General features: G+C 43.5%; 1 protein-coding gene across 1 annotated transcript in view; it reads right to left on the bottom strand.

Moving 5' to 3' along the window:
• Positions 1-26,627, bottom strand: part of MLXIP (MLX interacting protein) — a 43,920-nt gene that overhangs the window by 15,546 nt on the left and 1,747 nt on the right. Inside the window, exons 2-9 of the mRNA XM_063415666.1 lie at positions 5,919-6,025; positions 5,514-5,599; positions 4,192-4,281; positions 3,871-3,912; positions 2,673-2,844; positions 1,747-1,836; positions 1,073-1,164; positions 306-975 (exon numbers count right to left, since the gene is read on the bottom strand). Of these exons, the coding sequence (XP_063271736.1) occupies positions 306-975; positions 1,073-1,164; positions 1,747-1,836; positions 2,673-2,844; positions 3,871-3,912; positions 4,192-4,281; positions 5,514-5,599; positions 5,919-6,025 (1,349 nt within the window). The remainder of the gene's footprint in view (positions 1-305; positions 976-1,072; positions 1,165-1,746; positions 1,837-2,672; positions 2,845-3,870; positions 3,913-4,191; positions 4,282-5,513; positions 5,600-5,918; positions 6,026-26,627) is intronic.

The following is a 26,627-nucleotide window of genomic DNA, read 5'->3' as shown; positions in this document are numbered from 1 at the left end:
ATCACACCTAAATCCAGGGTTTCTATGGGGCAGGAGCACAGTCCATCACAGATGTTACAAGGAGAGAACCCCTCTTGCAGGTCAGCTTTTCACATTCAACCAAACTGCTTCCAATCCTTGCAGCAGTCCAGAGCATCCCATTCAACAGTGCAGCCACTGCATTCAGCCAGTGGATTCAAGGGTCCTGTGGACACACTCAGAAGCTCTATTTTAACTTACTATGTAAAGCAAGGAAAGCAAGAAGGTCTTTTCCTCCTGCTAGTCCCACTCAGAAAACAAAAACATCCTCCCGCAGCGCTCCTCACCTGGGGTGATGAAGGCATTCTTTACCACTAAGGACACTGTTTCAAGCTTTGGGGCAGGCACTATTTTTTGTGACTGTTTGGGTCTCGTCCCAGCACTGGCCAGAGGAACAGGTTTGGGGAGTGCAAATGTCAGCTGGGACTGGAGCTGGGGCCGGGGCTGCCCCTGCACGACAGCAGTCTGGAAGGCCAGGTTACAAGGCACTCCTGCCCCCGGCTGCTGCGTGGCCAGGACCAGGCTCTGGCTCTGGCTCTGGCTGAAGGTGGTGGCGGGGGCGTTGTGGGTCAGCGTGGCAGAGGCCGTGTGAGTGATGACAGAGGATTCACAGAGGCCGAATTTGGGCGTTTCTGGAGCAGCGAAGGCGGCGGGAGCGGGGCTCAGGCTGGAGCTCAGCGGCACCGCGGGCAGCGGCGACTGCTGCTGGGAGCTCGGGGGCTGCAGCACCGGCAGCGGCGTCTGGAACACTGACATAAAAGTTTGTGGCCCGCTGAGAGATGAGTCAGGAGGGAAATCTGCCGGCTGGATGAAAGATCCCCCACTTCTAATGCTGGAACACTGGTCAGCAACAACGTCAGGAATGACAGGAGCAGGTACTGAGGAAGGAATCAGTCCGTCGCTGATGTTCCCTGCTGGAAGCGTGCTGGGCAACGAACCCGACGGCAGGACAGGAGACTGAGAGACAAGGAAATATCACTGATTCAGACATGGCTGAACTCCTCCTGAGAGGACACGGCTCACATCAGAGCCTGCAGTTTTAAACCTCTCTTACCTGGGAAGAGTGGCTGCTGCTGTCTGTGGTAGCTGAGCTGACAGCAGACACTGAAGGGAAATAATTACTGGAGCGACTGGGCGTGAATAATTCTGAAACACGAAAAGTCACCTATTAATTTTCTACTTTTCATACTCAAGATACAGCATTGCTAGATCCTAAAATCCACAGGAATATCAGTATTATTTAGCAAATAATGAAACAAGGAGATTTTTGCTTCATACAACTGCTGTTGACTGAACAGTGAATTGCTGTCTTCCAGAGGAACTGATCACTTTTGGGCTGACTCCTTCCACTTTCATGCAAACTGGAACAATGCAAAAATCAGTCCTGTTAAAGGTTCATCTACACACAGACAGCCAAGAGCTGATCTCCTCAGTGAGTCCCACAAAGTACAGTTATCTCATGCAGACTGCTTGCAGAGCCAGCAAATAGATACAATTCTTCCATGAAGATCCATAACCATCAAAGTTGTCAACAGTAGTTTAATGTTATATGGAATTCTTGGCAGTGCCATAAAACATTCAAAGACAAACAAAATGTTAAATGTCTTCATCACTAGGAAGTGTGAAACAGGGAAACATTAGATGTTTTTAACACTTAAACTTTAAAACCTAGTTCATAAATCACTGCGATATTTAGGAAATTAATGAACTGACATATATAATTCTTACCCTGAAAAGGCTCAAAGGTATCCATAAAATCAAAATTTGGCTGGAGAGGAATAAGCCCTGGTTGAATCATGTCAGCATTTCCTAAGTGTCCTGCAAAATTCAGCAGACAGATTAGATTAGCTTCCCATCACTCACATAATAACAGCAGCAGGAATAAAACACTCCACAGTCAGGCTTGGCCAAGATGTTACAAAAAAACTGCTGCTGAAAGGAACTGAGCATCTGCTTCTCTTCAGAGCTACAGCACAGTCCAGATATCAAAGCCATTGGGGAATGAAACTTTCAATTACTAAAATGGAAGAGGTGAAGGCTCTAATTGACATCTGAGATTGCCAAGCTCAGATGCCTCCTGCTCCACACAACCTTGTGGGGAAGCACAGCCTGAGCCACCACAGCTCACAGCAGAGTATTTTAGAGTAAACCATCACCCATTTCATTTGCCTTGAGTACAATTTCTGTAAACCATGGCTGCTCTGGAGTTGCTCAGACATCCATGCAGTGAACAGTGAACATGTGCTGCCCCATCAGACACTCAGAGCCTCCAGACAGAGCTGAACAGCTCTCGGGATTGTTTGTACAGATGAAACTTGCACTGGCTCTACTGGACAAAGTCAAACAAAAATACACAGGCACTCCCTTAAAAACACACACACAACTATGCTTTGAGATAAACCACAATGCCTTCATCGCTGATAAAGTAAATACTGCTCACTACAGATTTATTCAGAGCAACATTAGGGGACAAAGCTGGGAGCAGCACATAAGGGGCTAAGACAGAACCATAAGACAGCTACATTCCCTGGCCTTTTTATATCTGTATCAGCAATATAAGTCAGATTTCTTGGGCAGACTACAAGAGCAGCAAAGCAACAAAACAGAGTTTTTGTAGGGGTTCTCACTGCAACATAGCTACAGCCAACAAATACCTATGTCCCTGGAATTTGGCCAAGAAACCAGCTGATGTGAAGAGAGTGTGGAGAACAGAGTGTCGGTGAACTCGGACATGAGCATGTCTGCATCCAAGAGGCTGCCTTCCTCCATGGGGACAGGGGTTTCTCTGCCATACCTTCTTTTCTGCCACAGAACCACATCATCATCCTGTCAAAGGAAAGGAGGAGAGGTCAGGCTGCCTGGCAGTGCCAAAGCAGTCTGGTGCAGATCTGTAAAAGCAGCCCTCATTTTTCACATTTTTTAAGAAAGAACCTCTCTTTGAGGAGCCATCAAATGGACTGAAACATATTACTGGTGCTTCTGATACACCAGCAGCTTCAGCTCACTGAATACCACAAAGGTTTTTGCCCAAACCCAGATATTGACTGGAAGTATGTAAGACAAATAACAACACTTCCTTGTTCGATTGATTACACAAGTATTTTCCTTGGTTTGAATAAAAATTAAAAATAACATCCTAGCAAGAATGCAAAAAACAACTCCTATCTTGTGAGATGTATCTGAAACTCTGACACACAGTCAAGTGTAATTGTACTCCAAGTTTGCACAAAACACTTTTTACCCATGAAAAATACAACATAATGTGACCTGGCTTACCCATCCCTCACTACAGGCTGAGTTAAACTGCACTTCCTTGCAAAAACAGCAGAACAGTGCTTCTGATCATCGGTTTATATACCCAAAGTAGGTTTGATAGTTTAAGGGAACATACTAAATTGGGATACCACTGTTCCTTTAACCATTTTGTCCTTTTATAGGATCCTGGCATATTCTCAGCCTGAGCTGTGGGCACAGCAGGAAGATATGCACCACACAGCTCCCACATCTTCACAGATCCAGTTACACAAGCAAGGCAGCAGTGCCAGTTACAACTCAGTAACAAGATGAAATCATGTGCCAGCCCTCAGAGAGATTGATCTCTCTGGGCATGCAATGCTGATTCCCATTTCTTCTGTCACAGCACTTTACATTCAACCTCCAATTCAAGCTGCAAATCTTACATTGCTCTCTGAGGCACAGAACGTTAAGGTGTCTAACCTTAATTAAGGCTTAATTAAGCAAGATGCTTGTCTGTAGAGTTTAATCAAAGCAAGCTACTGCATGTTACAACTTTGTTATCTACTGCAGGTTCTACAAGCATAAATGCTGCCAATTCTCAGTGGTGTTACCTACCCTGACCAAACTTGAAAGATCTTCATCTTTGTGTTTCTGTAACTGCAAAAGGAGAACAGAACAGATGCTGAAGTCAGAACAGGTCCTGTGTGTGCCAGTGGAAGACCTGATTTTGCAAACTTTTAAGACCCAATCATGCACAATCAGTCCCAGAACAATAATTTTTAGTTAAGTGGAATTAATCAGATGAGCATGTCTGTACCAGCTTATCATCTGTTTTAAGTACTCTTGCATGCCAGAAAAAGTCATAGAAAAACTGAAAAAGCAACAACCTACTGACCAAGCTCAAGCAAACTACTTTCACTGTGTAAATCAACAGACCCTTTTCTTGAAGTATGTCCTCCACTTGTGGTATTCCCTAATGACTATTTCAATTCTTCGTTTCCAGTATTTCCCTTCTGTTGCAATGGCCTGAGAACACAAACACATACCATGAATTACACAGAATCACATAAGGGCTGAATATTCAATACATTTCCAAGCAAATATTCAGGCATAAAAAATGCAAAAGAAAGCATGCTAATTCTGTTTGAGCTCATGTATCAGCAGCCCACACTGTCCCAGAGTTCAGCTATCACAGAGCAAATCTGACAGTACTAACTTCATCTTTCCCACAAAAATCAAACACAAGATGACGTCTGACTGCACTGTCAGCATGTCCCACAGCAGCTCAACCATAACCAAGGGTTAAGAAATGACAAAAAAACCTCTTTAAAATTAATTTACTGAAATATAATGTATAAAGCACACGATATCCTGTGAATTTCACATGCATGGACACACACATAAGCAAAAGCTGCTACGAATGACACAAAGCAATAGAAATCTGATGTCCAGCTCAGGGGGGACCTTGCAGGCCACACACTGATGGCAACAAAAGGATCAGACAATGTGGGTCTTCAATGTATTACAGAGAGCAGTGTGTAAATTGGGGAGAGCAGACTAATGAGAGCCTTAACTTTGTGTTCGAGGGTCACTTTCAACACAAACATCAACACTGTTCTTTCAAAAACCTGAGACAGTTCCACAAACTCATCTGGAACTCCTTTGAGTTATAAATTATTCTAGAGTTATGCAGTATAGAGAGAGCCACATATTGCCACATCAAGGGCCTCATTGGTTTTCTGCAAGGAGCCAGAGGGCAGATGTTAGTTTTCATTTATGTTTACAAGAGCACAAAAATGAAAGAACACAAACTCATATTTGATCTGTCTGTGAAACTACCTCAACACAGAAAAAGAAATTGCTTGTTCTCTTGAAACCACACCTCTCCAGTTACATAAAATACAGAAAACTCTCCCAGGGTCACTTAGATTCAGTCCTGAAAACAGTCATCACTCTGATTTCCCACCGACTTCCAGTCAGAAGACAGCAGCAGCTGTCAAAATCTTAACTATTCAAATAGCCCTTCTATGACTTATAATTCATTAAATGACAACATTAACATAAGTTACACAGATAATAAATGTCCTGATTGCACCTTGGTCATCCTAATGTGATAAACTAACAAAACCGAATTCACTCTGTTTTTAGTGGTTCCTTCTAAATAAAAACAGAGCACGGATTGGCTATGCTGCCCTTGTTTCCAGCAGACAGAAAATCCTGTTACAAACTCCAGAGCTCCCTGGGCTGTTGTCACACACCTCTGGCCGCCGGTGCTCGTCCACGTCCACGGAGCCGTCCAGAGGGGTCACAAAGTGGCACACGGGGTTCTTGCGCTTCTCCAGGTCTGAAACAACAGCCAAAATGCAAGTGCTGAGCCCGTGCAGGGCCTGCAGAGAGCTGTCACTGCAGCGCCAAGGTGTGACAGGGAGCCTGGCCAGGATTCCTTCCCCATAAACAACAGGAATCAGGGAGATCTCGGGCTGTGCTTGGAGCACTCAGCACATCCTCAGTGTGGGCACATGCAGGAAAGCCCTGATGCAAGAGCGCTGCCTCTGAACCATCAGACCTTGAGCAGATTCCTCAGCTTTTCACTAGATAGTAATTTCAGTTCTCTTGTTCTCATCCATGTCTCAAGAAAGACCCGCCCCCAGCACGGTACTTACACTGCATGTACCAGGCCCTCCAGATGGCGTTATTGAGACGGATTTTATCTCTCCACTGAAGTTTCAATCCCTTAAAATTTTTCCATTTCGGTGAAACCAACCTTCCACTGCAACAAAACAGACAACAAATCATTTTGCTTCAGTTTTTCTCTCTCCCCTCCTTTCAAGACAAAGCATCTCCCTAAACCAGCTAAACTGTCAATGAAACAACAAACCACACTTGGACAGTCACAGCTTTTTCTGTCTGTGGCTCACTGAGCCAGGAGCCAGAGATGAATCCAGTCTTCAAGAGTCCTCTGCAATAACTAAGAACTGTCACAAACTGGTAGCACAAAGATCACCAGGAATGAAATTCATTTCATCCACACTTTTCTCTTTGCCAGCATCACACCTTTTCTAATCCCCACCTTTGAGCTTCCACCAACTGGGATTGAGATGATTTAAAATTAAGAGGCTTCTGTATGTTTGGTCAGATATAGTTCCATTCAATTTTCCAGGCTGGTAACACTGGAAAGGAGGAATGAAATGCCAGTTGTGGCCCAAGAAAAAAACATAATCCACAAATTCTACACTGCTGGTAATCAGAGCTGGTCACAAAGGAGTACCAGCATGCTAGAAAGAGTAACTTTTCTCCAAGGAAATGCAAGGCTGGAAAAAGAAATGGTTTATGCATGAATGCTCCTGGGAGGTGGAAGGGAAACGGAAAGAAAAAGGAAGAATCAGCAGGGACTCTAATAAGCACTGTATAAACATGAACTACCCAGCCCTTAAAACACACCTTTATGAATCATTAATCCATACTACTGACAGGGCAGAGGAAATAGGAAACACTCATAACACAGTAAACTTCAAGACAGAAATTAAAGAATAGGAACTGTGCCTATCCCAGGTTCTCTCTCTTGTTTTGGGGGGTTTTAGCCCCACATCTTCCAAGTTTCTGTCTCCTGTGCTGTTTGTGCAACCTTGCTATGAGGGAATTGGACCAGCAATACCAACTGCAACCCACACAGCAGCAAAGGGAACAGGCTCACCTTGACACACTACGAGCATCAGGTCAAGGGTGACAGACACCAGGGACTGACAGGAGCAGTGACACCCACAAACACCCTGCCCTACAAACCCCCTGCCCTCTCAGAAGGGATCCCCTGAGCTCAGGAATGGTCTCTGCCATGAACTGCAGTGGCACTGGAGATGCACCAGCACAGACAGTGCCCTGGCACAGGCTGTTTGCCTCACACACTCAGTACAAATGAACTTGGAGAAAAATGATTTATCTTAAAAGCTCATCTCACATTTAAGCTCTAAAGTGGCTGTGCAAATAGGAGGCATACCTACAGAAGTGCAAGGCACTTCCCTTGGCTCACCAAAGCCCATGCATAGAGCCTGAGGGTGGAGAACTGATGATTCCCACTTTTCTATTTGGTCTGGGAAACTTCCCACCAGCAGCTCTTTTATTAAAAGGTTTCTTTAATAAAACTTGCAATACTATAAACGAGTAAAAAGTCCTCAGTAGTGCCATATGCCACACTTCAAAATACATCTCCCAAAACTCCACTTCTAAATATCAAGACTCAGTTAATGGAAAGATCTCCAACTATTTCATCTCTCTGTTACCCAACACATGTCTCAGGGCAGAGAGTGATCTCCAACCATTTAATATTTCTCCCATCACTGCAAACTATCCCAACACCTTCAGTGTTCACGTCACAGCCAGCTCTGCCTCAGAACCACTGGACACCTTATCTTTCCTTTTAAACCCAGACTAAAGCACAGCTTTTCCTGTTTCTCATCTGTCCATTAAGAGTTTGGAGACAGATTAACGTGCTGATAGATCACCAGCACTGACAAAGTGCCCTCATGCCTTTGACTAAGAAATCTGTCAACTTAATGTTCATCTCTTCACAGCTCTGTGTGACTCGACAGTTTGCCAAAGCAACAAAACTCTAATAATCTGCACTCAGAATAACAAGAGCAAATGCTTTTCTATAAAAAGACTAAAAGGAACTGTAATCAAGTCTGGTACACTCCTTGCATCTTCAAAGAGCTAATTAGAACTGGAATTAAAACACAAATAGTTTAAAATATTTTCAATTATATTCTTAGAAAATGCTAAACAAAACTAGTACATCAAAAGAAGGAAGTGATTAAGAACCTATTCTTAAAATAATTATTATTTTTAGTTCCCATGGGAGCAAAACACAAGTCCAGCTTGAGGTCATAAGTGAAACGACTTCAGCCTCAGTGGGGAGAGGAATCAGCATGAAGCTGACAACAATATTTAGACACTATTCCAAATTCCAAAGTCAATGGAAAGTCAATTACTTTGAACAGCACTGTGACTGAGAGCAGCTGCCTAACTGAAAGCAGTCTTCAGATTTTAAAGCAGCAAAACAACAAGGAAAAAACCCAAACAAGTGGAGAGACCATCTGGCTGCTGCTCCTGCCACTTGTGTAAGACCACGCCAACTCCTACAGCAAATGTGGAGCAACTTCCCAAGAGGTGGATGGTCACCATGAACCTGCAGACAACCCAAGAGCACACCAGAGCTCCTGGATCCCTCTCCTACAGCTGCTGCAGCTCTGCAGGGATGCAGGAGAACGTCCCAGTGGAGAACTGGGCCCAACAGTGCCCAGCACAAGCCAGGACAGCTGCAGCCACGGCTTGTGGGAGTGCTGGTGCTGCACAGAGGGTGCCCAAGCTGAGCAGCACAGTGAGCCAGGCTCCCACTGCATCCTGCAGGGAACGCTGCTGCCAGAGGCTCGGGTCACGTAAGCAATACTGGAAGAACAGGTGACTTTCATATTCTCCTCACTATCACACACAGATCAAATCAAAGCAGCTGAAAAGCATCTGATGGGTGACTTGCAATGCATTCCAGCAGCTCAGCGCAGTCTCCCATGAAGAAATCTCCACCTCCTGAGTCCAAATGTCCTCATCAAGTGATTTGATCACAGCAAACCAACCAAAAGAGCTTCAGCTCAACAGCCAACAGAGCTGGAAATCCCCTTGGACGCAGTGGCCCAAAGTGCTTTGGAGGCCTGGCAGAGGAGAGGCTGCAGCACCCGGGGCTGCCACTTCCATCTGCTGCAACTTTCACCTACGAGTCCTGGATACACCAAGACAGCCCCAAGGTTTGTAACATGCATTTTCACACCTCAGGCAATTGAGATCCAAGCAGGCAGGCAGATAACACAGCACTGATCTCTCACAACTCTCCATTTCTAAAACTCCAGTGAAAGCTGCTGTGTTTTAAAACAATAAAAAACCTTCAAACCTCACAAAATTTGCAGCAACGTACAAGAAACAGACATCCACTGTGAGAGTGTGACCTGATTCCCTTCAGCACCTTTGATTTCTAAATTTTTCTTCAATCAACTGAAATGTAATTAGGGAGCAGGTTTGTATTCTAACAGTACCCTGACAGTATCCATTTACAAGCTAAGTTTTTTTGTTCTAAGTTAATAACACTCAGTTAATGATCTTGCAGGATATTTCAGTGATGTTTTGGACTCAGCAGAGATAAGACAAAGGGGTGACACTCTTTCTTAACATACACCTGAGATGCCATTCACAGCTGCAAAATTTAAACCAGTAGCACTGAAACAACATTCAATTAAGAAACTCAATGAGAAACCCCTTCTGACATCTGCAGCAGCAGGATTGAGCTCGGAGATAAGATGACTCACAAGAGAAGAATCCCCTGTTCTCCTCCCTTAATCAGAGGATTTTAAGATGGACCTCAGTCAGCGTAAAACCACATAACACCAGCACCCTCCGGATTTGGGCAGAAAGGGACATGTATCTGTGTGCAAACCCAGAAGAAATTTAGGGATTTTTCATTATTTGTTAGCATTAAGGAACGCCAGCATTTTAGGAAACTGGTTTCTACAAAGAGCACTGAAGGGGCAGAGAAGTAGACTTTAAAATATTAAGATAAATTCCATATATCCTCCGCTTAACAGGTGGTTTGAATATATGTTGATTAAATGGAAACTACATGGTAGAGCTTATGGGTTTTTACACAGCTCAAATGCTTTATTCAACTGTTTCTGATTCAATTTGCAGCTCCCCATTTTTCATCTCCCTCAGAAATGCTCACAACAGTACCACAGCCCTATGTTTAAATCCTTTTCTAATAAAAGGCAATAGGGAAGACTTTGCTGTAAACATCAGCCTGAAAAATCCCCTTTTCCAATTCAGAAAAAATTTAGGTTTATTCTCCACACCATGACGTGTAAAAGCTGCTGAGCAGGAATTTCAGCTGGGAAGTGATCTTGGGATTGTAGTGAACTAAACGCTGTACCAAGTAAGAAGTTTTCAAAATATCCTCTGAGGATGGAATGCAGGATCTCCTCCTTAAAATAAAGAAAGAGTGCATTACATGCCCGTGGCTACAGAGTGTATGAGGGACACATCAGAAGCAGGACATGGATTTTTTTGATGTACCACTGTGCTTTGCACATGAACCCCTAATTCCAACCCTCTCATTTTTCACTTGTTTTGATATGCAGGATAAGGAAAATCTCTGGCTACATTTGGCTCCCTAGCTCAGTTATTTTTTCTCTTGCACTCAGAGAACACCTGGCCAAGATCTATGGTACATGGAATTTAAACACAAACCTCCAAGTGCTGTGGTTAAGATTCTACAGGCCTGACCTGCTGCCCAAATATGTATTCCCAGCAAGCCCAGCAGGCATCACTTCTCCTACAGATCACTGGAGTCTAATATGCTATGGTTCTAAGCAAATTATTTTGTTCTCAAATCTGAATTTTGTCAATTCAGTTTAGGGGAACATGCTACAGAAATGTCCTGTGTTTTCCTGTTTAAGTAATAGATTCCCCCTGCCCTTGTGCTAAAACAACTCTTTTTTGCCTTATTAGCTCCAGCCTCAAAACCCACTTCCTCTCTCCCCCCAGTTCCTTCCTGTACACGATCATGCAATTTTCTGAGGTAGGGTAAGAATTTTATTTTTATTACAGGTAATGGCAGTGAGGCCCTTAATTTAAGTAATAGGACAAAAATCAGATCTGATAGTACAGTAGCTAAATAGATTAGCTTTTTCAGCAACACAGAAAAGCAACTTTCTGGCTTCTCCCCAGCTTTTTTTTTTTGAAGGCGTGGTTCTAGTTTGTTTTTTAATCTCCAATCTGTTTTGTTGGGGAGTTGGGCCTGTCAGCTCAGCTCTCCAAGAGCCAAAACTAACAGTATTTCCCCAAACAAAGGTTCATTCAGAGAATCAGATTATAAGCATTGTGTGTTGGAGCAAAGGGGCGGGCAAGAGAAACCAAAACAGTTCTACACGGTGTGAATGTGTGTAGGACTGGCAAGAAGACCACGTTTTAGCATCTTACAATTCCTACCTACAAAGTTAATCCCAGCTGCAGCCTGAGGATGCTAATCCCAGACAGAGCTCAATTTAAAAGGCAGATTTAGGGCAGGTTATTTGCTTTGTCACCTGGTTCATCCTCCTCCCCTGAAATCCTCCCGCAGCAGCAGGCTCAGGGTTGTGGAGGGATGTTCTACTGCCCACAGACCACAAAGGACAGCAGGGAGCTTTGTGCTGAAGTTAAACACTTTAAAACAACCAAAACATCCCCTCACTGTTTGATTCATCACCTTTTCAAAATAATACTTTCATCTTAAGACAGAGACACTGGACCAGACAAATATCTTTCCTCTGTCATGAGCACTGCCTATTAAGAACTGTCAGAAAAATAAATACAAAGATCAAATTTAGCCACTGGCAAACTGGAATTCCAACACCTGCCAAGAAACATGTTATCTCAATTAATTTCATGCAGGCAGGCTCAGGTATGCACCTCCTGAAATGGAACAGGAAAGAGAAAGGTCAGCTGTATGCCTGAAGCAAATACTCCTGCCCCAACAAATCCACAAGAAACCATTTATTTACATTATAAATTCAATGCTATTTTAAGCTTGGAAGTTTAATGTAATTTGCATAAATGAAAGTTTGCAGTGCCTGGGCTCTTGCTCTGACAACCTGGTCTAGGCTGGAGTCAGGAATAACCAGGAAGGTGCTGTGTCAAGGCACAGGGACAGCTGAAAAACTCAAATTTTGGGAGCATTATCACACCTACCCTGACAGTTTTCACATCACCACCACTGTGTCAAGCAGGGAAAGGAGTCCCTTGCTGCAGTTTTAGTCAAACACAGGATGTGCAGGGGGAGGCTGCAGGCAGCTGGGAAGGAGCACTGAGAAATGCCTTCACCAGATGCAGGTTTCATGCAGGTTATGAAAGGGTGAAAATAGCACTGGGCAAACATAAAAAACAGTACAAATATCAAGGAGACTTGAAGGCTAGAACGTCCTTCAGCCGCTGGCTATTTAAAGACTCCGAATATTTAGACAGTTTCTCATTTCCAGTCAGAAATCAAAGGATATTTCTAGAAATGTTCCCGCTTTTCAGACACTTGTCCAACAGTGGCTCACTTTAGTACAGAACTGGAACAGCATGAAAAGAAAAACGCTTCTTGAGGACTGTGTCAAAAGTGAGTCAAAAGGCTGAGAAAATGGGCCTTACCATCACATCTGTCACTGCTGACCCTCCAAAAACCTCTCCCTGATCCCTGCTCTCCTTAACTTCACCCCTTTACAAAAATCACATACTTTGTAACTTTATAAATATTAACACTTTATAAAATACCACACGCTTCCACTGTCAAAAATCAGGACCTTCTTAAAGAACTACCAGAAGGCCCATCCTGGAAAAAGCAGCTGACACACAGAACTGACACAGTTCTGAGATCCAGGCTCGGGGCAAATCCCAGCCCTTCCACTGCCCAAATCTGAAATGCCACGATGGAGAGCAGCTGCCCATGGGCACAAAGTGTGGCAGTGGCAATGCAAGGATAGAACAGCCAAGCATATCTCAGCCACACACCCCACATAGAAATGTTACCAGCAAGGGTAAGCTTTAGCAAGGAATAGATTTACATTTTTCACATCAGATCAGTACATTTGGTTTTCCCTCTTTTTTCAATACATTTGGTTTTCCTTCTTTTTGAGGTGCTTCCTGTGCTCTCCTGCATGGTGGAAAGAAGTTTCATTTTTAGAGCTGCTTCGAGATAAAGAGAAGTGATCCTACTTACTTCAGTGTCTTGAAATTTTCCACTTCTTCCTAAGACTTGATTTCTGCCACTGGCTTTTCATCAGCCTTCTCAGTATTAACTACTAAGAGCTGTTTCCCAATACAGGGAAAGTGATTAGGAACTGATAGGGTTTTGCAGTATACCTCCATTTTCATTTAAAAGGATGGTTGGTGGTGAGGGACCCTCTTGTATGGACAGCTGTAAATGCGTCAGCATCTTTCTGAACATTAAGGCCCCAGCCTAGATTAATGAACCGATCAAGATGTGATGATCTGGGACTTAAAAGATTTTTCACACACGGAGCTTCTGAAAAACCCAAACAAACCCTATCAGCGTGGCAGATCAGCCCAGCTCTCTCTGAGCAGCACACATACCACCAGAGCCCAGACCTGTTTACCATGCTTGAGAAACCCGAAACCAGCACTTCTGCCGCAGAGGATACTGTAACATTCTCCGAACAACATTACAAGCCTATAAATACACTGCAAGACTTCGGGGATCTTATTCTGAAAGCGCCTTACGGGTTTGCAAAAGCAGAGATGCTCCCCCAGCTCTCCCCTTGTGATACAAAGCTTTCATCCCAGCTGTCTGCAGCCAGCTCCGTGCAGCTTGAAAAACACCAGGCTGAGTCCCAAATTCAGTTATTACAGACTCAAGACTGCAACAGCACACACAGTTTATTCAAAGTTTACATAAAAGCTGAACCAGAAAGTACACAAGAGACAGAAGCAGGGTAACGGCACCATTGTGTTACTACTGAAACTACTGAAAGATCAGTCAAAATCCCATAGAAAGATGATGTAGGGAGAAAATTCCTTCCAGAACTCAGATAAAACAGCCTGGAATGTGGAAAAAACAGCAAAAAAAAAGTCTCTAAAAAGGTCATGCACAACTCACAGGAAATGTCTCCACTTAGACCTATCTTGGATCTGTGCTCACACAAGTGCTCTGGCAATGCTCCACCAAAAGCAGCCCTTCAATTCATGGAGAACACCCCACTGCCCGTGCATGGTGGTGCCATGGGGCAGCCACATCTCAAACACCACAGTGAAACTCCCCAGGGTCCACCCATCCAGGACTACAGACTTCAGGGAAGGTTGAACATTTAGAGAACAAGGAGTGGAAAACAAACTTCCACCTCCAGGTCACCAGTCAGACTGGAGCTGTGAAGATTTCCCTGCTGCAATGCAGGGAAGGCTGTGTGAGTGACCCTTCCTTAATTAATTGGGACACGGGGCTGGCAGGGAAGCAGCTAATAATGCTCGTGCCACATAATCCTCACCACACTTTTCCCAGATGGCTCCCGCTGCCTGTCTAGGATTGGACAGGCCAAGGGCAATGCCAGGTTCCCACACACAGATGGAGAGATCAGCCCTGTCCTTGGTGGCTGCAGTCCTGCTGAATTGTTGGATCTGTTACTTTATAATGATGGTGGTTATGGTAACTATGCACAGCACAGGGCACTGATGAATGTTTCATAGCATAGTTAACTTCATAAAGCAATCTTTAACCTCATATGCGGTGAGTGTTAGAGAAAGACCTTGTTTTATTGCATGATACCCTTATAAAGTCATTCCTTTGCTCTCAGTAACCACCATGATTAAATATCAAGCAGCAAAATGGTTCAGAAATTCTCACGCCATTCACCTGTGCACCAGTTAAAAGACACAGCTGGAGTGACTCAAATAGACTGAGATGGTTTATGTCCCAAAGCAAGAGGTGACTTCACCAGTAAAACATGTGACAGCATCAGCACTTTCACAAATCTTACTACAAGCAAAACAACAACCAAGTCATTAAATGACCCTCACTCAAGTCTTTTCTTTAAAGTGTGTTTTTTCTGTATGCCAAAATCACAGAAAAACAGTCTCAACCTTCATTCTGTAGAGTCCTGTCCTGGGGACATGACAATCCCTTGGGAAACCTCATGTAAAAGGTAAATAACACTTTTTGCATGTTTGTTGGTATGAAGAGAAGCAACCTCTCAAAATTTCCTAGGATGTGTCTGCCCATTTCCAAAAGCCTGCTACATGCACCCAGCCTATAATCACCACATGCCAAGCTTAGACACCAAGCCTACTAATGTGCTAATAAAAACTGCTAATAAAAGTTTTAGTCTCCTTAAGCTCTGCTAAGATTTTTACTGGAGATTTGAGGGTTCTACTCGTACAACTGGATACTAAAAACAGATGGGATCCACGCTGAGTTCCTGAACAACAGCCTTCACAGATCAAAATTTTATTAGAAACAGTAATGAATCAGCTTTTATTGCAGATTTCTATGCATCAACTTGCAGAGCCAAGCTCTGCTCTTCAGTAAAATTTGCTGATTTGATAAGGTAAATAAGTGCATTCTAATCCCATGGTTTCCATGAAGGGTTAACAATTTCACACAGCACAAGAGCCAGACCAGGAGTTAGGAATGCCTCTGGTCCCCAGTTTGACTGCAGATAACCCTTCCTGGCAGGAGGAATGACTCAGATCACGGTGTCACTGCAGTCACAAACACACTGGCTCTGTGCTTTCGCAAGAGCGTGGAATCCCCGGCACTGCACGGGCACACAAATCTCCACGTGTGTGAGCAGCCACAGCCACAGCCTGATCTGCAGCTTCCAGGGACCAAACGCTGCCTGGAATTTGTTCCCAGCTGACACTAAAACACCGTGCAGCTCACCCCAGCACTTGACACCTGCTCTGGCAAGAGCTGTAAGAACACCCACACAGGGTGCCACAGCTCCAGCCGTGCTCAGGCCCAGCAGTGGGTGAGCAGCTGCCTGGGGAAGGGTCACAACAGGATGAGCTTGTCCCTGTGCCAGCTCCCAAAAACCAGCCCCTCCCAGCTCTAAAGGAAAATAATACTAGCAAGTATATTAACTCACTCCCTAAAAGTGGACTGAAGCACTACACAGTTTCTCTTTTCGCTGTTTATAGACACAGTCCACCCTCAGTTGAGTGTGTGTATTGATTTGGCAGGACTCTGCTTTGAAAAGGGAGGGATAATGACATTGTAGTGGAGAACAGCCACTATGGTGACTTCTCAACAGCTTGGACGCCCCAGCTTCTGGACAGATTGTTTTGGTTTCCCAAAGCAATTATTTCACAATCTCTGTTTTCTGTTTTAGGTGTCAAACATAGCTGCTAATAATTAATTACCTGAAGTGAGTGCAGTTTCCTCCTTGAGGATATTTGTATTCCTGATCAAGTCAGCTCTCCCATCCCAACACGAGATTCCTTTGAAATAACGTTCAAAGAGCTTCTCTGTCTCTGTAACAGATTTCACAACCATATCTAAGTCCTTTAATTTAGTCCTTCCTTTCTAAAAGTTTTACATCCTTGAATCCATAAAAGGTATTTTTGTACATTTCCAGGTGGCAAACCTGCTCTACAACCCCTGTGTTCAATTTTCTTTCTCAAAAGCTGTGATTTAAAGAGCAAAATCACGTAGTTGATTCCCTTTCAGTGCTTCATGCTTTCCCACATCTGGCACACCACCAGCACATTTTCTATCCAAGTTCCCTCAGCCTCCATCCTGCCAAGGACAGATGTTTACCAGACAAACAGAAAGCTGGACTAAGCTGTGCAGACACCAATACGCAGGAGTTTACACAGGGAAACAGAGATACGTTCTTTGGACACCCAACAGGACATAGCTAGCATGAGAAGCATGATATGTAACATCCAGACCTTTGTGTGCACATTTCAGAGCCTAAAATGTTCCTGAATCCACTACACAGCTTAGCAGAGTCAGGACTTCGCTGTGTTGCCTCTCACTCAAATACTGGGAGTTCTCCTGATGCACAGTTGTCACTGTAAATATTATTAACAGAGCTTGACTAGCCATGGCTAAGCTTACTCAGACTACAGCTTCTATGTAAACATACAGAAATTCATCAGGATGAGCAGAGAGTGACCATCAAAAAACAAAACAAATGATATCATTCTTTGCTCTGGGAAACGTGGCAGCAGATAATATCCATAGCCAATGACTGGCAGATAGGAATGCAACAAGATCTTCCACTGCCGCCCTCTTCCTGTTTGGCACATCTTCTCTAACAACTGCCAGACCCAAAAGATCAGGTATTTCCTTTTTACTTTTTTTTTTTTTAAGTTTTCCTTTTTATGTGCACGCCTTTCCTTTTTTACCTTGGTCACTTCTGCCTCTAAAGTAATGGTTTTCAACAACTAACACAGGCTAAATCAAGTGTCACACTACAGCACCTAAAGCAAATGTCTGCATGATAAAAAGATAACCAAGAGCAGTCATGGACTTCAAAGAATTACAAAGACATGAGAAGCTCTTTCACAATTCTTGCTCCATTTGGCCTCTATCTCTTTGTGAATGGTGTGGACTGTGAGGACAAACTAGATTTAAGAGCAGCCTAAAATCTGGATGTAAGATGCAGCATGAAGAACTGAGCAGAAGAACCTGTGATGGCTCACATTCACATCAACATACGCTAAGTGCTGTGGGCCTGAGTTATTTTTAGGTCTATTGTGAAACTCCACATTCCAGCTGCTCCAAAGATACACCAGCACTACCACAGAGGCCTGGGCTCTGTATCATCACCCTGCCTGGCTGGAGTGAGTCTAACCCTTGCCCTACATTAGAATTTTGGTGCCAAGGCAACCAAGTCTGTGGCACCGATGGGGCAATGTGGGCAAGAAGTGTTTTGGACAAGCTCGTGTGGGCTGGGGAAGGGTTTGGCTGTTGGATACAGAAGTCACAGAGTTGCTGCAGCCTGGCCAGAGGTCTCCCAGCCACGCTGGCCAAGGTCACCTCTGCTGTTGTGTCCTTGAACTGCTGCAGGCAGGGCACCCGTTACTATGGGACCTTGAGGGAAGGGAGAGTAAACAAAGCAGCAGAGGGAAAGGAGGCCAGGATTTCGAGTAAACACGCCATGCTACAGAATTCTGAAAACAATGAACTTGACAGATTCCAGAAGCAAAGCCTCCTTCATGCCTCTGCAAGGTTTGCTTCAATCTTGTAATGCAGACATGTCTGTCATAAAGAACAACCCTGCTGATGTCTGAGGACTAACAGCCCCCACTGAAAGGATCAGTGAAAAGAAAGGGCCTCATCCTGCTTATCTGTTCTAGGCAGCAGCAGAGCTGCAACGCAAACTCCTCAGAACAAAACTCTAGCACATCTTTGCTCCTTTGCTCCCTCCGCCTGGCAGGACACAGGACCAAGGTCCTGCATTCGCCACAGGGACTCTGATGGCACTGAAGGCTCTGGTGTTCACACAGGCTCTCAGCACAGACACCTCGGAGCACCCACATCAGCAGGAGATGCAGTGCAGGACAGAGCTGGGAGGAGCAAACATCCCACAGAGAGGGTTCAGGCTGGGTCACACTTGCAAGCTGCCACCTTCCCCCCAGATTTGCAAAACCCAACTATAAACAATGCAGCTGCTATCTCACTTCCAAAACAAGTACCAGCAATCCTCTTTCTCAAGAAGGGCAAACCTATTACACAAGAGCAAGGTTATCTGGATCTTCTCCTTACTCCCTCAGTCACCCTTCAGGCTCCACTCTTCAATTCCTGTTCTTAATTCACAAGCCAGCCCCAGGACAAGTAAGCCCCACCCAAAACCAGCAAAGACAAGGAGACCCTTCATCTCCTGAGATGGAAGAAGTCCTTTCAAGCTCACACAGGAACAAAACTGTGGCAAGCATCAGACTCCTTTGCTTGAGTAAGGACAACTTTTCATTGACTAAGGGGGATCTCTCAACCTTTCTTCTTTGCTCCTTCAGCTGAAAGCAGCTGCAGCTCTCTTACTTCTGCTCTGAACTGTCCCCCCAAAAATGTGCTCTTTTTTCCCCAAATCAGTGGGAGAATGCATAGGGAAATATTGTTAATCTGCAATGAAACAGAAGCACAAACACAACATATGTACTCTGCCCATAAAAATATTCTCTGCTTGCTCTGGTGTGGTATAAATGAGCAGTAAAGATACCCCCAGAAATCCAGACATCTCCCACTATAATTAAAAAAACCCCATTTATCTCTGCATGTAGGAAGACATTACAACACATAAAAAATACAGTAAGAAAAGGCATAAAATATAGCAAAAAGAGCTGTATCCACTGCTTCCTTGCACTACACCATCAGCTAAACTAGAAATAGAGAGACTAAAAGGTCTCCCAACTGTGCGTTACCATTGAAGATAATGTGCTACAAACACAAAACCAAGGACACAAAGCTCTCTAACAAGTCATTAAAATTTAACAAGCCATTAAAATTTTTCTGTGCTTTTCAGGAAAAGTGATCCATTCATTAAGCAGCAATGCTTAGCTACTTAAACAGCTGAACCCTTTCCTCACGTCACGGTACCTCACCAACCGTGTCATGGCAAAGGGTTATCTTCAGGTCAGGAGTATTCTGGCCAAAACACACTGACATATCACTAATTGAAGTGAATCAGATTCTTCCACTAATACCCTGCTACACGATAATCCAAGCAGTGCCCTGCAAGCCCGCTCCATCTGGCATGTCACCTTTTCTCTTACAGTCCCAAAGGTGACAAAGCAGCTTTGTACCTTCATAGACCTCACAAGTGGCCGTGGTCTGGATAACCAACCAATGGAAGGAATCTTTTTCCTGGGCCTAGATGGCTTCCTATGGTCCTTTCCAATCTCATTTTCTATTATCCATTGATGTCACAGCTGGACAGCAAACTCAAAATACTGATATTTCCCAAAGGTAACTGCTGCTGAGCTTGCTCTTAAGCAGCACTCAAGAGTTTCCATACCTTAAGGCACAAAGTGAAATCTGCTTAACAGAGAGGGAACAGGCAATTCCCCTGCAGCCATTCACACCACACAAGAGCCAAGGTGTCACCCAGGCTCTCCTTACCACTTGCTCCTCAGAGGCATTAAGCCTGGAGGAGACTGATAAGAGATTGTCACACTTATGGGAATGAAGATAAAACACTATCCACACTGAGTTCAAGCAAATTTCTGCTCAATCCAACAGCAGATTTAACACAGGGAGGCAAAGTCCAGCAACTGCAGTGCATGGAGCCAAGGCAGGAAAACAGACAAGGAGCCCTCCATTCCTGGCAAGGTCCTCCTGCTGCCTGGAGTGGCACATTCAGCTCCTGAATAAATCTCTCTTGAGGGAAGGGGTCACAACTCCAATGACCATTAACCATTTGACAGCTCAGACAAGCTCACACCATTTAGATTTCCAAGCCCAACAGAACAAAAAGGTTTTCCAGATTCTCCAGAAGGCCACTGTCAGCAGCACACTCAGGAATCCACAGTGATGCTCCAGATATTAAAGGCTTTTTGGGGACTGCATGATGAGAGCAATGATGCCTCTCAGAACCACAGCCAGGGCAGGGAGCAGGTGAAGTAAAGGCCAAGGGCATTTAGCAGAGCACTGCCTTCCAGAAGCATCAGGATTGCCCTTCAAATATCAGCCTGGTTTTATTACCCTATAATTTGTATCTGTAAGCTTCCTCATCAGTTCAGTAACTTTTCTAAGGGACGTGTCAGTAAGCTGCACGTCTTCTTCATCCTCCCCTTCTAAATCTTTCTTCCATTTGTCCTCTTTCCTTTATTAAGTTTGCAGCTGAAGTGTCATCTTTGCTAGGTCTTCCTTTTAGACTCCTCTGTCAGCTCTCTTCTAAACTTCATGTCTTTGTTTCCCTCTTTCTAAAGGCCAGCACACACATCTGGGGCTCTGAAGTGCTGAGACTGTTTTGGTCATTTCAGACTGGAGAAAGGGAGGAAAACGCAGTAACTGATTTATCTAAGATCAACAGCCAAGAAACCAAAGGGTAGTGAAGAGTTTTGTGCTTGTGTGTCACAAAGTAAATAAGCTGTGGCAAATGCACACTGGAACATTTCCAATGGCAACGGCTGCTTTACTTACCAAGGGATGGCTACATTAATTGTATCAGGAGTGACATCAAGTCCACCTCTTTTATGTTCAAAAACAACCAAAAATGACCTTCCAGCTCCCATCTGGGCAAACAAACAAAAATTATTTGAAAAGAGCATGTTCAGAATTTTTGCTCTGATACTAAAACTATTAAAAGTAATTTCTGAAGAACCTTGCTTTTCCTAACCCTATTTTTCAAGCCTTCCTGCTTCAGAAACTGTGACAATAGTGTAACTCTAGCTTGCACTAAAAACAATCAGATTCAGGTTTTTCCATCACTGTCTGAAACACAAAGAACTAACTCTATTTTCTTTGGAGGCAACTGAAACAAGCACTTTTCCTAATCATCTTCATAATTGTTTCATGGACATGTTAAAGGTTTCCTTTCCAGAGCAAAGGGAAAATTGTATGAAAGCTGTAAAATATTTCTATAGCCATCAAAGAGTTTAGAAAGCTTGTCTTTTTCCTCAGAAGTAGCTTAGAAGTTTTGTCTTTAAAGAACTGTTTGTGCCAATGATACTAAGATATCAAAGGACAGATGAGGGAAACTGTAAATGCAATTAATTTCTGCATACAAAGAAAGGAAGTTGCAAGCATATAGCCTGTAGTCTGTTAATTAAAAATAAAATACCAGATTAAACCCAAACTGGTCCAGGTTTCTCAGCTGATAAGTTTTGTTGTTGCTGTTGTGCTGTTTTAAAAAGAGAACCCTTTCTCTCCAACAGCAAAAGGCAGCAGGGCAGCGTGAGAAGAGCCAAACAGGAATTCCAGATCTCCTGCCCCCATCTCACGCTGGATCATCCACGACTTCCACATCTGGGTCCATCCAGCTCATTCTCTGCTTTATCAGGCACAGCCTCCTCAAGTGCTTCCTATCTAACTCTCCTATCACAGATCAAAGCAGGGGGAATAAACACTGGATTTTTCCAACGCCAGCCACACCTTCCATCACCTACCCTTACTTTCCATATATTCTTCCCTTTCATTCCTATTTCCCCTGCCCTGAACAGCATTACACCAACATCCTCTTTCCTCCCCTACTCATCATGATCATCTACCTCTGTCCTTTTATTCAAACCTCATCTAAGTACAACTCCAACCTCTTTTCTTCTCCACAGTCCCCACCACGATTAGAGACTTCCCTTTCCTGGCTGCCATTCCATCCACCCCTGCTGCAGGGTGTTTCCTCACTCACAGGGGTTCAGTGAGTTTGTAACCCAGGCTCAAACCCACTCAGTCAGCTGAGACATCCTTTGTTTGACTTGAACTTTGCAGTATCTCATTTTTTCTTTCCTGTTTCCATCCCTGTGGCTTCTGTCAACACCACCCAACTCTTCATGTGGCCTTATCTTGGCCCTTCTAATTCACTCAACGCATTCCTCAAAGATCCTCTTAATTTCACTCCACATCTCAGTGAGCTTCCAGCCTCACTCCTTGTCCTTTCAACTCTTCCTGCTTTACAACAGATCTGAGTGCTGTTATTAGGGGGAAAATTCCACCCACTCCTAACAACTTAAGGAGTTCACTCCCTCCTTCAAGCCTGTCAAAATGCCTCTGACCTCCCAGAAATGCCCAGCCTTCAGCTCAAAATGGCTACAAAGCTCCCTTTATTCCTCCCCACCCCTTCCCAGTTTGCAGCATCACTAGATACCCTTTTGTTTGATTAAGACTAATCATAGCTTAAGGACACACAGTCAGATAAGCAGCTGCTCAAGTGACTGAATATCAACTCTGCTTTCCAAAAGAATGGAAATTTTTTTCCACTCGCATGGGAAAGTAACAAACGAGAATGGTTCAGTGACCTACTAAAGGGGTGTGTGGAAAAACATGAGTAAAGCCAAGATGTGAATTTTGGGTTTCTTGGCTTTAATTCCTCTGGCCACTCAGCAGAAAGAAATAAAAATGGGTAAGGGGGAGGAGAACTGGAAATCAATGTATTCATTTCTGTTGCCATTCAAAGCACATCATAATCATGCAGCACAAAATCTTCACTAAAATCATGCCAAATCTCAAAGTTCACTCATTTTTTTTTAGATCATGCGTAAGTTCTTGAGAACTGGCAGTCTGAGGACAAAACAGCTCCCCTTCCCTATTTCAGCATATCCATCAAAAATGATGATTGCGAAATCCATGTTGTATTTAAGCCAGAAAATAACATCTGTTTACTGAGTAAAAACACAAGATGAGAACCACAACAAAACATGTAGATTAAATGGTAGATCAAGAGATGGTAACAATGTGCTTTTTTCATGAAAAAGGTGACTACTGTGTCCCGCACCTCTATAGTAACACCTCAACCCAACCACATCCATAGAAACCAGTGTGCAGAGACACCAAAATAGCCAGGAGCAAAACAAACAAAATCGTCCCTGTACCTAAACCTCTGTCCACAAAATTTGTCAGTTCTTCCTGTAGTTATTTGTAGCCCTGAAGATACCAAAACCTTAATCTGAACCAAGGCCTCACACTACCACTCCTAAATGTTTACTTTGGTAAAGAAATCGTCTCTGAGATAAGAACAGCTCAGCAACCTTTCTGCAAACCATCCTGAGGTTCAAGGTTGCAAAGGTGGAATTTCAACGTGCATCTTATACAGAGCTTAAAAGCTTGTGACTATATCAAGCATTTGACATAAGCAGGGTAAGAGGCTCAGTACCAATGTCCTGATTCATTCTGCACCCTGAATACAGCATCCTTGCTTTGCAGGGATCCTTACTATGGTTTAAAAATACCTGTAACAGCAACTCTGCTCAAGTCTGGCTAAATTCAGAGGTGAATATAGGTTATCAGAGTAGTTTCTACAAGCAGCATGTGAAATATGTAACTGAATTCTGCAAGTTTTTAATCTCCAGGTGGTATCAGCACTGCTGAGAACTTCCCCAAACACTGCACTAACAAAAAATGTGTGGCAAAGGTGCCCTGGAAACAAGCTGACCCCTAACGTCAGTCCACTGAGGAAGGGAATATTTTTGGCTTACATCTACATGAAGTGAAGGAGTCATATTGCTAAAGAGGAGAGATGAAATCTACAAATGACCTGGCAAGCTGTTCACAAGGCAGCTTTTGTCCCAGTTCCCAGACCCCACTCTGCTGCTGCGTGCAGCTTCAGCAAGCAGGATCCACAGGGTTTTGGACAAGGACCTCATGCCAATGTTAACACTCTTACCTCAAGTACAACACCTGGCATGATCCTTAAGCTCTTATTAAAAGGTGAGAGAACTCTGAGGCTACTTAAGAATAAATGAGCCCACAAAGTCGTCTTCATCTACCCTACCATGCCCTGTGCTAAGATAAGCAATGACTGACATAATAATATATAATAGTTTAAAAATAGCACCGCCCAGTGTGAGTAGTATCATTAAGAATTCCTAAAATAATGTGCTCTGTTTACACAATGTACATGACCACACACATGTGAGGAGGCTATTCACTGCAGGACTGTCTCCCCAGCACTGCATAAGAAAACCTTCATACATAAAATTAATTATTTATGTGGTCTCAGAGTCTCAACAACCTCTTATTTCTTCCCAGGGTGTGTATACAACAAACTGGCAGAGTGTAACTGAAATCTGCAATGTCACTTATTCATTTTACACCTGGAGAAAATAAACAATTGTCTTGAATCTACTTTTTCCAGGAGTAATAGAGTGTATTTCCCACTCCCTGCAATAATTACATTAGTCATTTTAGCAGGATTTACCTCTCTAACCTTGAGATAACTAGCACAAGGTCACCGATTCCCAACATCCATTTTTCAAAGCTTCACATGCAGTTCAGAAAAGTTCCTATTTCAGGTTTTGAACCTTAAACTGTGCATCATTCTTCCCAAAGCAGAGCTTTCCACAGGGATGTCCAATGTCCTGTGTTCCAGGCTGTCAGGGCAATAAATGGTTTACAGTGCCCTTTTGTAAAGCACAATTTTTCACCTCACAAAAGTCTTCAGCCTGCATTTTACATGGAGCTGAACATGATTCTTCCACTGGAGACAAGAAGTCTCCAAAACAAGGAGAAAAAATTCTTCTGTCCCAATCTCAGGGGAAAAAGCCTTCATCATAGGCTGTTGTTGGAACATTTCTCAACAAAGTTCAGCTTTGGGAAGTTATTTCTGGGTAATGTAATTATTTGGATAATGGTAAAGTTATTAAGAGTGCTTTACTAAATTAAATATCAAGATGACATAACATTTTACTTAATTCTGCGTATTGTAGGTCATGTACCCAGGAGCACAGTTTCTTATTAGAATGAGCAGTGTCAAAGGTCTTCCTGATTTTAAGAAAAACATTTTTTTAAGATCTTTTTGCCAGTATAAAGTGACCTGCCTGCAACAGGTCAATTCTATATATCTACACATCAAGGTCTGCAAGGTCACATTGTTTAGGGAGCTGAGATGAAGGGGCTAAAAGGGGAAAACCAATGTTCTTTTTACCTGTCAGTGTGGTACAGCTCCCATAATCAATCTCATCAGAAAAACAAGTCACATTTAGATAAAGTACAGCCCACGTGACACCTGCTGTAAATCCCAGTGTTTCTAAGTTACTTATTAATTTAAAAGATGGTTTTAATCTGCTCACTGTACAGGGGAGTATGCTATAGGCATATTTTCCCCTCTGGAACAGCTTATCTGAAATGAGACTTTTCAAGCTGTGCAACTGGCTCTGTGACTGAAAGAGCTGTGATGAAAATAAGAATCATGATGGTTTGAACTCAAAGGCATGAGGGAATCGCTTCCCTGGTGTTCAGAAATAACTTTTTTTATCATAAAAAGTTTGACCGTTAACAGCACAAAGCCAAACTCAAAAAAATTTACAGCACAATTAGAAGAGCCCAGGTTACACCACGAATCCGTGACCCAGCATAAATTTGGTCGCTTCCAAACAAACCACCCGAGGTAATGACCCAGGTAATGACCCAGGTAATCTAGAAAAACTTCGCTTTCTAGTCCATCAGCAAAGCTAATGGGTACCACACATTTTTCACTGCTTCTCTTTCAAACTTTAAACACTGCAATACCACCATGAGTGTCACATGTAAATAAATATTACACACAGAGCTCCGTTACAGCAGCTTCCCTGGGTCTGTGTTTAACACGGCTGCATCACCCAGCTCTGCAGGCAGCTCATGTCCCCACAAAGCAAAATCCACGCATCTTCACCTCGCTGTGTTACAGTTTTTGCTGTTGGTTTCCACACCCCCAGTTCCTTTCTAGAGTGAATTTCTACCCAGCAAAGGCAGCACGGAAAACATTCCCATAAAATCTGTGTGTTTTGTCAGTGCTGGATCTGACAGGCAATAATGAGAAAGGTACAGCTGAGGCCAGAGCCACGAAAACATCCCCACAAACCAGCCAAGATCAAATCCAACCTGAGGACAATATGGACAGACAGACCTACAACCTCCAGGCTCAATCATTTGATAAAAAGACATTTCTCATTTCACAGCCATGTTCATCACCTCAAATCTGACTTTCCAGATTTACTTTAATCCTTTTTAGACCCAAGTTTACAGCTACTTTGTTTGGCAGATTTAAGAATTGTATCCCAAAGCTGCTGAGTAAGCAGGCTGGATGCTTCAGGGCTGCAACTCAGCAAACCCTAAGCATTAAGAATGTGCTTTTCTTTGGCAGCCTCTAAGAAGATAATTTCTGCACCTTGCCTCACACTACCAGCAGCAAGAAGGATAAATTTATTTCTTCTGAAATAAATTTGGTGCT

Source organism: Prinia subflava, chromosome 19 (genome assembly GCF_021018805.1).
Source record: "Prinia subflava isolate CZ2003 ecotype Zambia chromosome 19, Cam_Psub_1.2, whole genome shotgun sequence".
Classification (NCBI taxonomy): domain Eukaryota; kingdom Metazoa; phylum Chordata; class Aves; order Passeriformes; family Cisticolidae; genus Prinia; species Prinia subflava.
The sequence above is the reverse complement of the archived record's forward strand: the minus strand, read 5'-3'. Positions and strand labels throughout refer to the sequence as shown.